Source organism: Haliotis cracherodii, unplaced genomic scaffold, assembly GCF_022045235.1.
Source record: "Haliotis cracherodii isolate W230 unplaced genomic scaffold, xgHalCrac1.p SCAF_19, whole genome shotgun sequence".
Classification (NCBI taxonomy): domain Eukaryota; kingdom Metazoa; phylum Mollusca; class Gastropoda; order Lepetellida; family Haliotidae; genus Haliotis; species Haliotis cracherodii.
The window spans coordinates 9,699,727-9,720,174 of NW_027266274.1; the positions used below are offsets into that span (position 1 = coordinate 9,699,727).

Genomic DNA, 20,448 nt, shown 5'->3' on the forward strand with positions numbered 1-20,448 from the left:
AAGGCTGGAAGGCTATATGCGGAGATGTGTGTTAATAAAGGGCGAGCGTTATCAGTTGGGTATACGGGACAACCGTTGCTGTATCATCCCGAACGGAACAAAACACTTGAGACTCATTGTACCACGTTTCATAATCAGACACTTCAATACCGACCTTTTTATGTGTCAATCATGTGTCTATCAAATAGTGATAACACCAGGAGGTCTCATCTCCGTGAAGAATCAGGTTAGAATAGATATTCACCAAAAACCCCATGCTTGCCGAAAAAGGCGACGATGCTTGTCGTAAGAGGCGACTAACGGGATAGGGTGGTCAGTCTCGCTGACTTGTATGTCATCATTTCCCAACAGCGTAGATCGATGCTCATGATATCAATCACTGGATTGTCTGGTCCAGGTGGGCACATCAGTAGAATTGGTTACTTGATCATTATTGAACGATATTGGGGGCACGGGTGGCCCAGTCGTCTAAGGCGCCGCGATTCGTTGTGCAGAGTTGCGTCCCTTGGGCACGCCAGAAACCTATGATTGTGGGTTCGAATCCAGGTTCGCCCCGATTATGTTTCTAGGTTTGTCAGCAACATACCCGTGCTCGTGGGTTTCAACGAAGTGGTAAACGTCTACGACCTGCATCACTTCGGGCTTTCCTTCCACATTAAGCTGACACGCCGCGATATAACTGGAATACTGTTAAAAGCGGCGTTAAACCCAACTCACTCACTCACTCACTATTGAACGATATTAAATCATCGATATACCTGAATGTTAAGTTCACCTTCTTGGACCTTGTTTTGACTTTGCTAATCCGAGCAGAAAATCCGATTTATATGCATAAAGAAACAGATCAGCAAGAAGGGGAGCTCAGGTGGTGCCCATGGGGATGCCTACTTCTTGCCTAAATGTCTTTCCCAAAAATGTAACACAGATGTTTTCAATGAGGAAGTCCAGCATTTCACCTATTGTTTTCTCTGTAGACAATGGCATTTGCATTCACTGCTGACAAATTGCCCTGAACCTCTGAACATGTGCCTCTGAAGATGTATGGAGTTTTGGTTGTTTGTTGTTTAACGCCGCACTCAGCACTATTCAAGCGGTCTGTAATTAATCGAGTCTGGACCAAACAATCCAGTGATTTACATTGATCCACGCAATCTGGATACCTGACCACCCGTTCCCGTTAGTCGTCTCTTACGCCTTATGAAAAGGCATAGTCACCTTTTACGACAAGCATGGATTACTGACCCGGATCTTCACGGGTCCAAGGTATGATGTGTGTCTTTACATTTGTCGTGTGGGATATATAGTGATGTACAAAGTTGAAAAATAAAAAGTTTCAACAGAATTGAACTTTGTTCTTTTCTAAGATTGTAAAAGTCAAGCAAATCCTTTGAGTTCTTGAGAATGCATGTCATCCAAAATGCTCATGGATGTTCTCGTGCGTATTGTTCTTATCTTGACAAGCTCTGGTTGAAAATAAAAAAGAAAGTTTGAAAACAAAGAACATGTGATTATTTTCATGCTGCCTTATCCCAGTGGCAGGATGATCCGATTGTAAACAAGAACAAGGCGTTCGTGAACCCAATTTTGAATTCCCTGATCGGGGTTACTGACACAGGTGTGGGGTCTGGAGTATGCAGCGACGTGCATGCAGGTATCTTTCTGGCCGCTTGTACTATTGTTAATCTCCTGATATACCCTGCCGCTGTTTAACGTGTTTAACCATTTAGAATGAGTGTATGAGTATACCTCACATGCATTAATAAAGACTTGTGAGGTGAAATGGGGTTTAACGTCGCGTCCAAGATTATTGCACTTATATAGCGACGTGCATGCACGTGTATGTGTGTGTGTGTGTGTATGTGTGTGTGTGTGTGTGTGTGTGTGTGGCTGCTTGTACTAGTCCGGACTGATGCCGATTTATAGTGCTAGCTCACTGAGATACCATGCCGCAGTTTAACATGAATACCTCAATCAGACACAATATACTCCGAGCCGACCAGCCCTTGTTTTAGCCCCTTAATGCCTAGCGCCAGACAGGGTAACAACAAGTACCATCTTTTAACGTCTTTTGGTATGACGCGGCCGGGGATCGAACCCCGGACCTTCCGCTCTCCGGGCGGACGCTCTACCACTAGACCACGGAGGCAGTCTTCTTCTGCTCTCGTAGCTCCCATACATTTATAAAGATTCCCAATAACTGTAGTGATATGACACTCGTCACTTCAGCACGTTAATACAGACTTCAGTATCCCAAGACCTACAACCACGTCCTAGATTCAAGGAGATTCATGTATTGTGCAATGAAGTGTTTGTTATCGAGAGATTTGCTATCAGTGAGGGTACGGGCTAATTCGTTCAGTGTGGAGAAAGATCTTGTGCTAGTATCGTTATCTAAAGATGTCAGTGTGTATACCGCTTGGTCAGGCATCCACAACTCCCACCCACCATTTAACAGACCCGTGAGGATCCGGCGTAAAATAGTTCTCCAGCGACACATGCTTGCTGTAAAAAGCGACTATGCTTGTCGTTGGAGGCAGGATCGGGTGTTCAGGCTCGCTGACTTGGTTGATGCATGTCATCGTATCCCAATTGCGTGGATCGATGCTCATAGTGTTAAACACTGGATCGTCTGGTCCAGACTCGATTATATACAGACAGCCCTTATATAGCTGGAATATTGCTGAGTGCGTCGTTAAACAACAAACAAACAAACAAACAAGCAAATCATCATCAGCTTTGACAGTGTTGACATTTTCAGCAAATGCTCTCAATGACCTCTAAATGGAGGGGGGCACGGGTGGACCAGTCGTCTAGGGCGCCGCGATTCGTTGTGCAGAGTTGCGTCCCTTGGGCACGCCAGAAACCTATGATTGTGGGTTCGAATCCCGGTTCGCCCCGATTATGTTTCTAGGTTTGTCAGCACCATACCCGTGCTCGTGGGTTTCACCGAAGTGGTAAACGTCTAAGACCTGCATCACTTCGGGCTTTCCTCCCACATTGAGCTGACACGCCGTGATATAACTGGAATACTGTTAAAAGCGGCGTTAAATCCAACTCACTCACTCACTCTAAATGGAATGCTTGAAGCCAAACTGGACCTGCCGTGTTCATTTTGCGCAATTAATGAAAGATAATGATACACTTAAACGGCTAGATTAGCTTGAGACGTCCCTGCATTGTAACACTTAAAATTTTGTCTTTTATTTTTATGTTTAGAATATAACATTCGCTTCAATTTGATATCTTGTTTATGCACCTCGTGAAACTACCATTTCGCTCGGTATGTAAACTTTATGTCAAATCGAAGCCAGTGTAAAGCAGAAACAGATTCAGTGGGCGTGAACGGTAATACAAGTGGTGAAGAAGGTTGTCAGTTGAGCGAGAACACGCTGTTCGTGAAGATCGTTCCTTTGGGATTAGCAGTTGGGTGCATTACATAGAGCAAAAAAACATTCAAAAGCATTGACAATCCCAGATCAACGTAGCGTCGGTTAGATTATAAGACGAATGTCCGTTATTGAATACAGCTATGACATGTTTTTTTGTCAAAAGCGTCTCGTCAAATGCATGAAATACATATCAACCCTTTTACAACATAACCGCGCTGTCGGCCATGTCTAAGAGTTTTACCTTGTGATATGAGGTTAGTTTTACCCTTGTTTTTATTGCCAGAATGTTTTATGTAGTGTTGAAATCCTACTCTGGACTGGTTTACGTAACTATATTTTTCTTATTATCATGGACATTGTTTTTGTCCCTTGCTGTTCATACTAATAGTGTAACACCAAATGGACAAGAAGATCCATGGAAAAAACTACTTTCAGCATTGCCAAAAGCTGTAACCGTATGCATTGATACCACCTAAATCGGAATGGAATATCCATCCATTTCATCAACTATTTACAAACTAGGCAGGTTGGTAATTATGAACTGTGGGTTTGTTATCCTGTTTTGGGATGAAAAATTTAGGTCACCTGTGTATAGGATAGTCCGCCGTTCATTTTATTGGGGAATCATATGTGCTCTGGTCATAATAACATTTTCAACAAAAAACAACAAATGCATATGACTCCAGGCATACAACGGCGACTGGGGGTGCACACGAGGTAGGGCCTTAGCTCTGTGTGCGAGCCATCTGACATCTGATGTTTTTATCTACATTATACACTTAATTATTATCTTCCACGCCTAATTTCATGTACATTTCCTGCTTTATAGCTGTGGTCTTTTTTCATTTCTTGATTTAAAACATCACTGGGTTTACTGTATACATTGTGGAAAGGGCTCTTAAGGACAGTCTTATCCAAACATGAAGAAAAGTGAATTGAATAATTAAATTTAAAAAACAAAAAATCAAATAACATGATAAAAGAGAAGTGTAAAATCGAGCTCGGTTTTAAATTAAAAAAATTCAAATAAATAAAGCAATAAAACCCTTTCCATATCCAATAGAAATTTCTGCATAAAGCAGAGTCGATTGTACGATTCAGACTATAACACGGTAGTTTTATTTCCATTCTACCTTGAATGACAAGAACGGTTTCAAAACGGTAGTCTTTAGGAACGCCTAATTACACATCGGAATATAGGTCAGCGATTTTGGAAAGATCTGAAAGAGGTCACCGGTAGTTGTACATGTAACAAATATTACGCAAGACCAAGATTATTACTTTATTCTTAACTAGTTCAAAATAATGGTTAAAAAAATACCCAAAAAAATAAAATAGTTTTGCAAAACAATTGATGAAATAACCCTCCAGAAATATATTTAATGTCACCGCAACCTGTTGCATATTTTAACTGCTTGGACCAAATCATTCTTGTAAATCAGTCCGACGAGTCATTTAATGAATCCACATGTAGGGATTTCATGTAGTGATTACATGTAGGTAGGGATTACATGTAGGGATTACATGTAGGTTAGGAATTACATGTAGGGATAACATGTAGGGATTACATGTAGGAATTACATGTAGGGATTACATGTAGGAATTACATGTAGGGATAACATGTAGGTAGGGATTACAGGTAGGTTAGGAATTACATGTAGGGATAACATGTAGGGATTACATGTAGGAATTACATGTAGGGATTACATGTAGGAATTACATGTAGGGATTACATGTAGGGATTACATGTAGGAATTACATGTAGGGATAACATGTAGGTAGGGATTACATGTAGGTAGGGATTACATGTAGGGATTACATGTAGGTAGGGATTACATGTAGGTAGGGTTTACATGTAGGTAGGGATTGCATGTAGGGATTACATGTAGATAGGGATTACATGTAGGGATTACATGAAGGGATTACATGTAGGAATTACATGTAGGTAGGGATTACATGTAGGGATTACATGTAGGTAGGGATTACATGTAGGTAGGGATTACATGTAAGGATTACATGTAGGAATTACATGTAGGGATTACATGTAGGTAGGGATTACATGTAGGAATAACATGTTGGGATTACATGTAAGGATTACATGTAGGAATTACATGTAGATAGGGATTACATGTAGGTAGGGATTACATGTAGGGATTACATGTTAGGATTACATGTAGGGATTACGTGTAGATAAGGATTACATGTAGGGATTACGTGTAGAGATCACATGTAGGGATGACATGTAGGTAGGGATTACATGTAGTGATTACATGTAGGTAGAGATTTCATGTAGGGATTACATGTAGGTAGAGATTACATGTAGGGATTACATGTAGATAGGGATTACATGTATGTAGGGATTACTTGTAAGGATTACATGCAGGGATTACATGTTGATAGGGATTACATGTAGTGATTACATGTAAGTAGAGATTACATGTAGGTAGGGATTACATGTAGGCATTACATGTAGATAGGGATTACATGTAGTGATTACATGTAAGTAGAGATTACATGTAGGTAGGGATTACATGTAGGGAGAACATGTAGGGATTACATGTAGAAATTATGTGTGTGTATGTGTGTGTGTGTGTGTGGCTGCTTGTACTAGTCCGGACTGATGCCGATTTATAGTGCTAGCTCACTGAGATACCATGCCGCAGTTAAACATGAATACCTCACTCAGACACAATATACTCCGAGCCGACCAGCCCTTGTTTTAGCCCCTTAATGCCTAGCGCCAGACAGGGTAACAACAAGTACCATCTTTTAACGTCTTTTGGTATGACGCGGCCGGGGATCGAACCCCGGACCTTCCGCTCTCCGGGCGGACGCCCTACCACTAGACCACGGAGGCGGTCTTCTTCTGCTCTCGTAGCTCCCATACATTTATAAAGATTCCCAATAACAGTAGTGATATGACACTCGTCACTTCAGCACGTTAATACAGACTTCAGTAACCCAAGACCTACAACCACGTCCTAGATTCAAGGAGATTCATGTATTGTGCAATGAAGTGTTTGTTATCGAGAGATTTGCTATCAGTGAGGGTACGGGCTAACTCGTTCAGTGTGGAGTAAGATCTTGTGCTAGTATCGTTATCTAAAGATGTCAGTGTGTATACCGCTTGGACAGGCATCCACAACTCCCACCCACCATTTAACAGACCCGTGAGGATCCGGGGTAAAATAGTTCTCCAGCGACATATGCTTGCTGTAAAAAGCGACTATGCTTGTCGTTGGAGGCAGGATCGGGTGTTCAGGCTCGCTGACTTGGTTGATGCATGTCATCGTATCCCAATTGCGTGGATCGATGCTCATAGTGTTAAACACTGGATCGTCTGGTCCAGACTCGATTATATACAGACAGCCCTTATATAGCTGGAATATTGCTGAGTGCGTCGTTAAACAACAAACAAACAAACAAACAAGCAAATCATCATCAGCTTTGACAGTGTTGACATTTTCAGCAAATGCTCTCAATGACCTCTAAATGGAGGGGGGCACGGGTGGACCGGTCGTATAAGGCGCCGCGATTCGTTGTGCAGAGTTGCGTCCCTTGGGCACGCCAGAAACCTATGATTGTGGGTTCGAATCCCGGTTCGCCCCGATTATGTTTCTAGGTTTGTCAGCACCATACCCGTGCTCGTGGGTTTCACCGAAGTGGTAAACGTCTAAGACCTGCATCACTTCGGGCTTTCCTCCCACATTAAGCTGACACGCCGTGATATAACTGGAATACTGTTAAAAGCGGCGTTAAATCCAACTCACTCACTCACTCTAAATGGAATGCTTGAAGCCAAACTGGACCTGCCGTGTTCATTTTGCGCAATTAATGAAAGATAATGATACACTTAAACGGCTAGATTAGCTTGAGACGTCTCTGCATTGTAACACTTAAAATTTTGTCTTTTATTTTTATGTTTAGAATATAACATTCGCTTCAATTTGATATCTTGTTTATGCACCTCGTGAAACTACCATTTCGCTCGGTATGTAAACTTTATGTCAAATCGAAGCCAGTGTAAAGCAGAAACAGATTCAGTGGGCGTGAACGGTAATACAAGTGGTGAAGAAGGTTGTCAGTTGAGCGAGAACACGCTATTCGTGAAGATCGTTCCTTTGGGATTAGCAGTTGGGTGCATTACATAGAGCAAAAAAACATTCAAAAGCATTGACAATCCCAGATCAACGTAGCGTCGGTTAGATTATAAGACGAATGTCCGTTATTGAATACAGCTATGACATGTTTTTTTGTCAAAAGCGTCTCGTCAAATGCATGAAATACATATCAACCCTATTACAACATAACCGCGCTGTCGGCCATGTCTAAGAGTTTTACCTTGTGATATGAGGTTAGTTTTACCCTTGTTTTTATTGCCAGAATGTTTTATGTAGTGTTGAAATCCTACTCTGGACTGGTTTACGTAACTATATTTTTCTTATTATCATGGACATTGTTTTTGTCCCTTGCTGTTCATACTAATAGTGTAACACCAAATGGACAAGAAGATCCATGGAAAAAACTACTTTCAGCATTGCCAAAAGCTGTAACCGTATGCATTGATACCACCTAAATCGGAATGGAATATCTATCCATTTCATCAACTATTTACAAACTAGGCAGGTTGGTAATTATGAACTGTTGGTTTGTTATCCTGTTTTGGGATGAAAAACTTAGGTCACCTGTGTATAGGATAGTCCGCCGTTCACTTTATTGGGGAATCATATGTGCTCTGGCCATAATAACATTTTCAACAAAAAACAACAAATGCATATGACTCCAGGCATACAACGGCGACTGGGGGTGCACAAGGGGTAGGGCCTTAGCTCTGTGTGCGAGCCATCTGACATCTGATGTTTGTATCTACATTATACACTTAATTATTATCTTCCAAGGCCTAATTTCATGTACATTTCCTGCTTTATAGCTGTGGTCTTTTTTCATTTCTTGATTTAAAACATCACTGGGTTTACTGTATACATTGTGGAAAGGGCTCTTAAGGACAGTCTTATCCAAACATGAAGAAAAGTGAATTGAATAATTAAATTTAAAAAACAAAACATCAAATAACATGATAAAAGAGAAGTGTAAAATCGAGCTCGGTTTTAAATTAAAAAATTTCAAATAAATAAAGCAATAAAACCCTTTCCATATCCAATAGAAATTTCTGCATAAAGCAGAGTCGATTGTACGATTCAGACTATAACACGGTAGTTTTATTTCCATTCTACCTTGATGACAAGAACGGTTTCAAAACGGTAGTCTTTAGGAACGCCTAATTACACATCGGAATATAGGTCAGCGATTTTGGAACGATCTGAAAGAGGTCACCGGTAGTTGTACATGTAACAAATATTACGCAAGACCAAGATTATTACTTTATTCTTAACTAGTTCAAAATAATGGTTAAAAAGATACCCAAAAAAATAAAATAGTTTTGCAAAACAATTGATGAAATAACCCTCCAGAAATATATTTAATGTCACCGCAACCTGTTGCATATTTTAACTGCTTGGACCAAATCATTCTTGTAAATCAGTCCGACGAGTCATTTAATGAATCCACATGTAGGGATTTCATGTAGTGATTACATGTAGGTAGGGATTACATGTAGGTTAGGAATTACATGTAGGGATAACATGTAGGGATTACATGTAGGAATTACATGTAGGGATTACATGTAGGAATTACATGTAGGGATTACATGTAGGGATTACATGTAGGAATTACATGTAGGGATAACACGTAGGTAGGGATTACATGTAGGTAGGGATTACATGTAGGTAGGGATTACATGTAGGGATTACATGTAGGAATTACATGTAGGTAGGGATTACATGTAGGGATTACATGTAGAGATTACATGTAGGTAAGGATTAGATGTAGGTAGGGATTACATGTAGGTAGGGATACATGTAGGAATTACATGTAGGGATTACATGTAGGGATTACATGTAGGTAGGAGTTACATGTAGGTAGGGATTACATGTAGGGATTACATGTAGAGATTACATGTAGGTAGGGATTACATGTAGGTAGGGATTACATGTAGGTAGGCATACATGTAGGAATTACATGTAGGGATTACATGTAGAGATTACATGTAGGTAGGAATTACATGTAGGTAGGGATTACATGTAGGGATTACATGTAGAGTTTACATGTAGGTAGGGATTACATGTAAGTAGGCATACATGTAGGAATTACATGTTGGGATTACATGTAGGAATTACATGTAGGTAGGGATTACATGTAGGTAGGAATTACATGTAGGTAGGGATTACATGTAAGTAGGGAATTACATGTAGGGATTACATTTAAGGATAACATATAGGGATTACATGTAGGAATTACATGTAGGTAGGGATTACATGTAGGTAGGGAATTCATGTAGGAATTACATGTAAGGATAACATGTAGGGATTACATGTAGGTAGGGATTACATGTAGGTAGGGATTACATGTAGGTAGGGATTACATGTAAGGATTACGTGTAGGAATTACATGTAGGGATTACATGTAGGTAGGGATTACATGTAGGAATAACATGTTGGGATTACATGTAAGGATTACATGTAGGGATTTCATGTAGATAGGGATTAAATGTAGGTAGGGATTGCATGTAGGGATTACATGTAGATAGGGATTACATGTAGGGATTACATGTTAGGATTACATGTCGTGATTACGTGTAGATAAGGATTACATGTAGGAATTACATGTAGGGATTACATGTAGGAATTACATGTAGGGATTACATGTAGGGATTACATGTAGGAATTAAATATAGGTAGGGATTACATGTAGGTAGGGATTACATGTAGGAATAACATGTAGGGATTACATGTAAGGATTACATGTAGGGATTACATTTAGATAGGGATTACATGTAGGTAGGGATTGCATGTAGGGATTACATGTAGATAGGGATTACATGTAGTGATTACATGTTAGGATTACATGTAGGAATTACATGTAGGGATTACATGTAGGGATTACATGTAGGGATTACATGTTAGGATTACATGGAGGAATTACATGTAGGGATAACATGTAGGTAGGGATTACAAGTAGGTAGGGATTACATGTAGGGATTACATGTAGGTAGGGATTACATGTAGGTAGGGATTACATGTAGGTAGGGATTGCATGTAGGGATTACATGTAGATAGGGATTACATGTAAGGATTACATGAAGGGATTACATGTAGAAATTACATGTAGGTAGGGATTACATGTAGGGATTACATGTAGGTAGGGATTACATGTAAGGATTACATGTAGGGATTACATGTAGGAATAACATGTTGGGATTACATGTTAGGATTACATGTAGGAATAACATGTAGATAGGGATTACATGTAGGTAGGGATTGCATGTAGGGATTACATGTTAGGATTACATGTAGGGATTACGTGTAGATAAGGATTACATGTAGGGATTACGTGTAGAGATCACATGTAGGGATGACATGTAGGTAGGGATTACATGTAGTGATTACATGTAGGTAGAGATTTCATGTAGGGATTACATGTAGGTAGAGATTACATGTAGGGATTACATGTAGATAGGGATAACATGTATGTAGGGATTACTTGTAAGGATTACATGCAGGGATTACATGTAGGTAGGGATTACATGTAGGCATTACATGTAGATAGGGATTACATGTAGTGATTACATGTAAGTAGAGATTACATGTAGGTAGGGATTACATGTAGGGAGAACATGTAGGGATCACATGTAGAAATTACATGTAAGGATTATATGTAGGAATTACTTGTAGGGATTACATGTAGGGATTACATGTAGGAAGGGATTACATGTAGGGATTACATGTAGATAGGGATTACATGTAGGTAGGGATTACTTGTAAGGATTACATGCAGGGATTACATGTAGGTAGGGATTACATGTAGGGATTACATGTAAGGGATTACATGTAGGGATTACATGTAGATGGGGATTACATGTAGGAATTACATGTAGGGATTACATGTAGGAATTACATGTAGGTAGGGATTACATGTAGGTAGGGATTACATGTAGGGATTACATGTAGGGATTACAAGTATGGTTACAGGTTGTAGAAATAGTGAAAAAACATGCTGAACGAAATTATTTCTCCCACAAGCTTTATTAGATAACACGAATCTAGTTATTTTGAAGTTGTACTTTAGTAGCAATTGGTTTGAAATATCAGAGTGTGTGTTTTACTTTATGGTGTGTGTTCTGACATATGTCACCATGTTTGATAATCTGTTGACATTTAATGTGTACACTTCAAAGGGTTTATCAACATTTATTGTTATAAGCGTCGGCTGGGCTGTGGATACACCGATGTTTTCACACACACTTTTTTTTGGTGTGAAACAGGTACCAATAGGATTTTGTTTGTTTGTTTGTTTTTTTACGCCGCACTCAGCAATATTGCAGCTAACTGACGGCGGTCTGTAAATAATAGAGTCTAGACCAGACAGTCCAGTGATTGACATCATGAGTATCGATCCAGGCAATTTGGATCGATGAGATGCATCAACCAAGTCAGCGAATCTGACCACCCGATCCCGATAGTCGCCTTTTATGGAAAGTATGGGTTGCTGAAGACCTATTCTAACCCGGATCTTCACGGGTCGTACCAACAGGAAACAGGATAGCTGCTCTTTCATCAATCAGAATCAAGCATTCAAGGAAGAATACAATACCAATGCAACGAGTTTAGGACAGGTTAGTCTCATGAACATGAACGTATTTTAGTCACGGAAAGGTAACGGTTTAAGAAAAATCCCTTATAAAAGCATATCCAATTTTCAATGAATGTGCACTTGAGATCGTGTTCTATAGTCATTTGAATTCGCTATCGGGTACATTTGTTTTGTATACAAATGGTTTTGAAATCTGTCGCCAAATAGTTGAATGCATGTCATGCCGATGACAACCCATAGGCGTCAACACTGTAAGCCAGATCAAGACTCACGATCACATACAATTTTAATTTTGTGAATTAGGTCCCTACGTCTATATTTATCTTTTTGTTTGATAAGCATTACTTAGAAGTTAACGGATGACAAGGTACACACAATTTTATGGATAACAACTCCTTTCATACTGTAAAACGCGACTACTTGCTTGACAACAGTATAAGGATCTATACCGAAACGTCGCCTTTACAGTATTAAAGAAGATTTTTATCCATAAAATTGTGTCTACCTTATATAATCTTCTCAGCACAATGAATATATAATCTTTTAGTAACAATATAGTTGATTTCATTGACACGGACATTACCACTTGTTGTTTTAACATATGATAGGCATGTAATAGAGGATAAGAAGAAACAGTGTTTAGACATGGCTCACAGCACATTATCTATATCACATAGACAACTGCACCCATTTCCCAAAAACACTTTGCATGTACTATAGTACATTCTGACCTTGACAAAGTACATGTAACGCCCTCGTAAATTCAGTGGAGCACAAAGTCGACGAGGTGCTGGTAACAAGTGCTACGATAAATACGAAATGCCTGGTCTCTGGACGGTTAAATTTTAACATTGATGGTTCAGGCTGATAGTTTAATACACGCAGGGTGTATCCTTTACATGACTGATTGATTCTTAGTTGGAAGACGTGTTCCTTGCTCGATGTGTCAGATGCGACAGTGTAAAAAAAAGAGTAAAATTTGGGAGTAAAGTGGTGTTTTGATCTCTTGCCACCAGTTAATAATTTTGAATTATATTTACATGTAATTCCGTTTTTACAAAGCCCATGACTTGACTTCGAGACACGAACCACATATAAACACCAAAATTCTAATTATTATTTCAGCTGGTGCGACTGGGTAGTAAACATGTTGAACCTCATATCACTAAATAATGACAAATAATGTCACTGACAACCGTTTAATATTGAATTGAATATTTTGAAGGATGACAAGAATCAGGTCTTTGTAAGGCATTTAGAAGTGATACACATAAGGTTTGTTGGTTTGTTGGTTGGTTTGTTGTTGAACGCCGCACTCAGCAATATTTCAGCTATATGACGGCGGTCTGTAAATAATCGAGTCTGGACCAGACAAATCCAGTGATTGATATCATGAGCATCGATCCACGCAAGATACACATAAGGAAGATAATTTATGGATGTCAACTTCTTTATTATGAGGAACACAACGTCAGCATATACTTCGAAACGTTGTGTTCCTCATAACAAAGAAGTTGACATCCATCAATTATCTTCCTAATAAGAAGAATATTTTCTGTTTTCTATCAATTTTACAATGTCATATCAAAACATGTCGGTGAGATAAATTCGTTGTAGCAGGATCACTCGTCCCTAAACAGATGGTCCTGAAACTGTTTATTTTCTTGATTTCTCTTGGAATGTTTAAGTTACATCTGTGATAATAACTATATAATAACACTCGCTTCAATTTGATACCAAGTTGATGTTCCTCGTTAAAACATATTTCACTCGGTACATAAACTATATTAAACTGAAACTCGTGTTATATCCGTGTTATATCCTATCAATCCATGCTGACAACGGCCTAGCAGATAGCTGGAGACTGGTAACAGTGACTTAGCAATGTGTCCCATGTAACGGGGTGAAATAGTAATAGCTGTACATTGTAAACGTTACGCAGAATACAAATGTACATCCATTTAATATAGCCATGACGTTACAGTGTGTATCCACTGTATACTTATATACACCAATCATGCCCGGAAAACTTGGCACTAATAAACTGTAACTTATTTTGTTGGGGTTACCACGGCTCACTTATATGGAACCTCTGAATATAAAACGTCAACTCTAGAGGACAACAAGTCTACACAATCTGCGAACACAGCTTCCACTTGGCGTAAAGGGCAATATAGTGGAGAACAGAGGGTTTGGGTAAATGAACATGAACAGTGTCCGTTCGTGAATGTCCCTTTGGGAATCGTTATTGGTGACATTACAAAGAGCTTAAGAATATTTTTCAAAAGTAGATCAAGGTAGCGTCGCTCGGATCATTGTGTGAATGTGCCTTATTGAATACAGCTATGAAAAGTGATTTTTCAAAAGCGTCTGTCGCATGCCAACCCAATAACATCCAATCCACGCCCACACTGTCTGCCATGTCTAAGATTTTTACTTTGCGATTAGAGGTAAGTTTTACTTTGTTTTACATTGCTGGTATGTTTTATGTAGAGTCGAAATAATATATCTATCGTCCTCGACACGAATCACGAAATATCGCGATGATTAATTAACGAAGATAGCTGCATGTGTGTCAATACTCTTTAAGTTAAAACAAGCCCTTTTGCCCATAAGGAATGTTACGTACAGTAATGACACAAATTGGAAAGTGCACTTATCCAATTTCTTAGTGATAACCACCATCATCGAGTTTTGGCCTGGTGAGATATTCTATCACTTAAACCATTTATTTTGTTGATATCCTCAACTGTAGAGTACGTTTTCTGAAACCTGATGGTGCTGATAATATCACCTTGAGAATCAGGTTAGAAGAGCATGCTTTTGCTCAATGTGGAGGTGAATAGCTTGCCGACACAACGTAGGATTATTACTTGTCGACCCTAGTCTGTCAGGCAGCTATGTCATACTGTTAATCATGAATTTATTGGGAATATAACAGTATGTAATTTGTTTTGACGTTACCAGGAAGTTAAGAATCTGGTTCAGCTCCGATATTCAACACTGCCTCCGAAAACAATGTGAAGGATCGAGTATTTGCTAGGCGACAGTACTTATTATACGGATAATGTATGTCTCAATTTCCTCTTTGTCTGTACATAAAAAGGCGACAAAACACTTTTAATAATCATAATGATAAATATAACTTAAAAACATAAAAGCGACAAAAACCTTTCCATAGCCACAAGAAAACTTTGCTAAAAGCAGATTGGATTGTACAATTTCGACAATATCATGAGCATGCGTTTATGAATCACTATCAACTAGTGATGACACCACGTGTTTGCCTAAAGGTGGGCGTATCCTGTCCCACTGGTGGTACGCGAAACAAACACAAGCAAAGGCAAGTAAATTGTTGGCGATCACTATTCTGACCGTGTTTCAAAATTTAAATTGGAAATAGGAAATGTCTATTATTCATGCATATTTGACATTAAGCTCTCTCATGTTGATGACAAAAACCGAAATACACAGACTAAAATTAACAGGAGAAAATACGATACATGTTGTGATGTGCAATGGGAGGGCGTGGTTTGATTAACTAGGAGGGTCTTCATGTCAAGACTCATGATGAAAACAAGGCATTCCACAGTTTTCCTAAACGAGCCAAGGATATGGGACATTATCTCAATGTCAGTGGTGATTTTGTTGATGGTTCTGTACTGCTCGACGGTACAGTAATGAGTGCTAACCAAGCGAAGTGTCATATCAAAACTGCCCAGACCTTTCAAGGAGGGGCTATCTGAACAACCACTGCGTCGAGTTTATGCGCAGTGTGTTGAGAATAGCAACCCCGCAGAGTCCGGTGCTTGGATGAAGACGGCTTGCCTGTTAAGTGAAACAGAAGGTTTTCTGTTTGCTGCTCAGTACCAGTCCCTTCCCACTCGAAACCGTCAATGTGTGATTTTGCATCAAAATGAAAATATGAAATGTAGATAATACAAAGAATATAATGAGACTGCCCAACAAAACACATTGGCTCAAACACTGTGTCTTAATCGACATGATGAAGTCGTTCGATGATTTTATTACCGTCGGCGCCATACTTGTGGTACGACCAAGAATATGTAGAGGGCATCATGGAAAATGATGCATACACAGCCTCAGACCTGTCCAGGCCAACAAGCTTGATGTTGTCCTTTTTCATATATCCAATGACTTCATTTAGAAAATTAAAGTTTCTGTCACTTTTAACAGTAATGTGATTGACAAAATCCAGGAGAAAGATGGTAAATATGCGGACCTCGCTTTCGAAATGTCACGCTTACATCACAAGTACTAAGTTGTCCAAATCCCAATTGTTCTTGGTGCCCTAGGTCTGGTTCCTTAGGTCTGTTGACTGACACTAGGAGGGTACCTGGGTTTGCTGCCAGGGATACAGCCCTTCTGATAATCTGGGTAATGCAGAAGGCTGTAGTGTTGGGGAGTCGTCATATTCTGCGAAAAGTTCTGGGTGGTTTTGACTGGGCAACACTGCGTGTAAAGGGGGCAAGGGCCCTGAGCTGATGATGAGCCTAACCAGCCTGACTGTGCCATGATCACCCAAACCCTCTTTGCTGCATTTATTTATTTTAATCTGTAAATAATAAGTCCAACCATATACTTCTTGTCTAAGAGTTTGAGGATCTGAACACATTGTTTTACTTAAAGCTGGGATAACAGTCGAATTTCTTGAACTTGAAATTAATACAGAACGTCAAACATGTGATCTCATTTTATCTATTTGTTTATTACAGACAGTTCTGACTATGAAGGTGCCACGACATCGAAGCATGGTATGCCTTGGTTTTGGAGTATCACTGTTTGCTGTTGTAGCGTATGTGCTCAACATAAACCAAAGTAAGTTTGCAAGAAAGGTTCAACCAATGTTAATGACACAGTACGAATTCAATGCAACCGCTAACCCTCCCACTTTACAGAATGAAAAATGCCCTAACGTCACCAAAGGCATGATGAGAGGAAAATGGAGACCTCGAAAACTTACGAGAACAGAACAATCTGAAATTGATGGATTTTTGGCCAGAGCAAGAAAGGTTCATGGCATTCTCTCCTTGCAAAGGAATGACAGTAAATGTTGGAACATATCTCTCAGTAACAAATGGTTCCGTGCTCTGTGTAACCCAAATGGCCCCACTCCTTGTTGTCATGGTACCACTTGTGTCAAGAAAACCGTTGACGAGTGCAAATGTCCGAACTGTTACGATCACCGACACAGCGTACATGCAGAATACTCTACGTGGGAGCCCGAAGATAGCCGATGTCTGGTGAAGAACTTTACAGCTCAGAAGGCATGCGATCTTCTACAGGGGCTGACAATAACCTTTGTTGGGGATTCTCTTCTGAGACACATCTACACAGGGTTTCTTCTACTTCTCTCCAACAATCCTTTTGATGGGGCAATAAAGACAGATGCTCCTAAAGGTAAGCAAAACCCTTACCCGCCACAAACACTTCCGCTTAAGGTGCCTGCCACACTACCTATCGACCCTAACAGTCATCTGTTTCCACACTCCCGTAACCCTCTGGTATCTGTAGACGCTTTTCTACCATTTCCTCTTATATTTAGGCATCCTCTTTCACATTCCGGTATCCTTGTGGGTACACGAACGCGTCCTTATGACGAACCCCTCATACCTGTAGTCATCTCCACACGTGTAGGCATCTCCACACGTGTTGGCATCTTCACACCTGTAGGCATCTTCACACCTGTAGGCCTTTCACCAACAATTCCGTATACCTCTGTTTGTGTGTAGGCGTTTTGTCAACCAGGCCCTTACATGTGGAGCCACCTACTTCGACATCCACGTATCCTTTGCGTATCTGTGGAGGGTTTCCCTCACATCTGTAGGCGTACACTTCCCCATGTACACTCCCGTAACTTTGTGGATAATATGTAGGCTCCTTTACCTCAAACCTGAAGGAATGTAATCTCCTCTACCCTTGTTTGTTTTTGAAGGCGCTTTCTTACCTTTCCCGGTAACTTCACCACTCCCGTATCCCTGTGGGTATCAGCAGGCGACTTACTATCTTTACCTCAAACCTGCAGGTGAATGTATGCTCTTCAACAATCCCGCACCTTTTGGGTATCTGTTGGTGCCATCTTAATGTTCCCTCACATCTTTAGGCATCTCCTCCTCACATCGGTGCCCTTGTGGGTACCTGAAGGCACTATCTCCCAGTGACTCTTGTCAGTTCGTATCCCTGGGGGTTTCTGAAGACGCTTTCAAACCTGTCCCTGGCACATGTAGGCATCTAGGTCGACATCCTAAATGCCCCTTGGTTCCTGTAAGCACTTTAATTACCAGTGCCTCACAAATCTATAATCCTCCACCCAATATAGCTGGAATATTGTTGAGTGCGGCGTTAAACAACTAACAGACAGACAGACTATAGTCCTTACCACTTGAAATAGAATATTGAAGTATCGCAATTATTTATTAACGAGGGTGGCTTCATATGTGCTTATACATAAAGAGCAATTCCGGAGATAGGCAATATTACTTAGCGTTGACAAATATTGCAAAGTGTGCTTCTTAAAAGATATCAAGTTTGCTGGCAATAAACATCCTTCCTCTTGAGTTTTGATCACATGGTTATGATCATGTGTTTATGAATCACTTTGAAATAGTGATGATACTAGGTGTTCGCGAAAAGGTGAGTATATCCTGCACCACAGACAGCATCGGCACAAACACATTCAAAGGCATGTCAATTGTCACCTGAATAAAATCCGGGAACATGTGGTACTGGTTAAAACTGAGAATTGGATCGGACATAATATTTGCCACTGATGTCCTCAACATGTGAACCATACAACTTTTTGAAAGCATTACCGAGGCCTTGAACGATGTAACCTTAATCACTTTCTTCTCGCTCATTGAAGAACCACAATGCTTAATGTTGACAGACACTGCGATAATGTGACCAACATCATTTTTGTTTTTTTTTCTGTTTCAGATATCAGAAAGCAGTGTGAAGGAATGGACATGTTCACTGAAAAGAATTGTCGAATTTGGTTGAAAAGGTACACTTTCGTGTGTAATAACTCCAACTATATTGAGATGCGGGATACTTACAAGGCTAAGGATGTGGGCAATTTCAGGGGAGTGGCGAAGCAGATGATTAACAAGCAAAATACAATCATAGTTCTCAGCATCGGCTTACACGATCAGCTTAATTCCAAAAGAGTCCTTCAAGATTTCATAATGCCTGTTTTCCGTCTAAAAGAAAAGGAAAAGTCGTCGTGGCCAAAGCTAATCTGGTCTACGATACACTCTAGATCACATCTAATATTTAGGAAAGACATTCATGATCATTTTAAGAAAACTAAAGAATTCAACGATATTATGACAACCCATATGATACGCCATGGAGTGCCAGTGTTTGACACGTTCAATATGACACATGGCGTCGTGAGCCCTGATGGCACTCATTACGGGAGTGGCATTAATATCATGAAAGCTCAAATGTTGTTAAATTTTCTTCAAGAAATTAAAAGCAGCAAATTAAAGAATTAAAGTAAATGGATATAACAGGCCTTTGGATAGTCACAGGTAATATTATGTACAGTTGAATCTATAATATATATCTCACTCTTATTATGCTTCTGCTTTCAGTTATGATAATCGGATTTAGTCCGTATGTCTTGAGCGACTTGTGACGAATTATACAACTAGGACACCTGTATATTGAGATGAAATGTTTCAATGGTACTTGTGTCTGTCACTTGCAGCTGCATTGATACTTTCCAGCTGGGTTATTATTCATGCCACTTTCTTGTTCAGTTGCTGAGAGGGTATGTGAGCCCAAGTCATTCAAAGTATTGTTTCATTTTCTGACACGTTTATAGTGTATTTGTAAAAAAAATATCGGCTGGGTTGTCTACAATTACCAGAATCTGAAGGGATGGTGTAAACCCTGCAGGGGAACTGTGCAGGTAACAGAGGTACTGTAAGTCCCCACCCCTAGTATGATGAACCTTTGATTTATGCTGATACCAAGGCCTTACATCGAACTGTCATAGTTGTAATAGTTGTACACATGTAATGTTCTAATGCTAGTTAAATAAAATCTGAGATAATATTGTTCTTGTTCTCTTTGATGTCAATAGGTTTTTACTTGTTGATACTTCTGAAATGTTCTAGTCAAGACATGGCTGATGGCCGATATGACTACCTAACACATTACCTCCCCCCCCCCCCCCCCCCCACCCCCCCCCACCCCTCTTCACTCTTGTTAAATTGTAACCATGAGACTTGAAGTTACCTCATTTCGTAAGTCAACTCCGGTTATAACAAACTATTTATTCAGTTCGTGATATCTGAAACCCATGGGAGCTATAACGATTCAT

The 20,448-nt window shown here is 39.9% G+C and overlaps 1 protein-coding gene across 3 annotated transcripts; it reads left to right on the top strand.

Annotated features, from left to right (window-relative positions):
* The first annotated feature begins 7,687 nt into the window (after nucleotides 1-7,687).
* On the top strand, nucleotides 7,688-20,168 carry LOC139466743 (uncharacterized). Of its 3 annotated transcripts, none has more exons than XM_071248407.1 (3): nucleotides 7,688-7,743; nucleotides 16,835-17,519; nucleotides 19,056-20,168. In XM_071248407.1, exons 2-3 carry the CDS (start codon nucleotides 16,847-16,849, stop codon nucleotides 19,613-19,615), a joined length of 1,233 nt encoding a protein of 410 aa, XP_071104508.1. In that variant the 5' UTR covers nucleotides 7,688-7,743; nucleotides 16,835-16,846; the 3' UTR covers nucleotides 19,616-20,168. The 3 variants fall into 3 exon arrangements, with proteins under 3 accessions (XP_071104508.1, XP_071104509.1, XP_071104507.1); XM_071248408.1 differs by lacking the exon at nucleotides 7,688-7,743 and adding an exon at nucleotides 12,043-12,120; XM_071248406.1 differs by lacking the exon at nucleotides 7,688-7,743 and adding an exon at nucleotides 14,513-14,548.
* The last annotated feature ends 280 nt before the right edge of the window (nucleotides 20,169-20,448 follow it).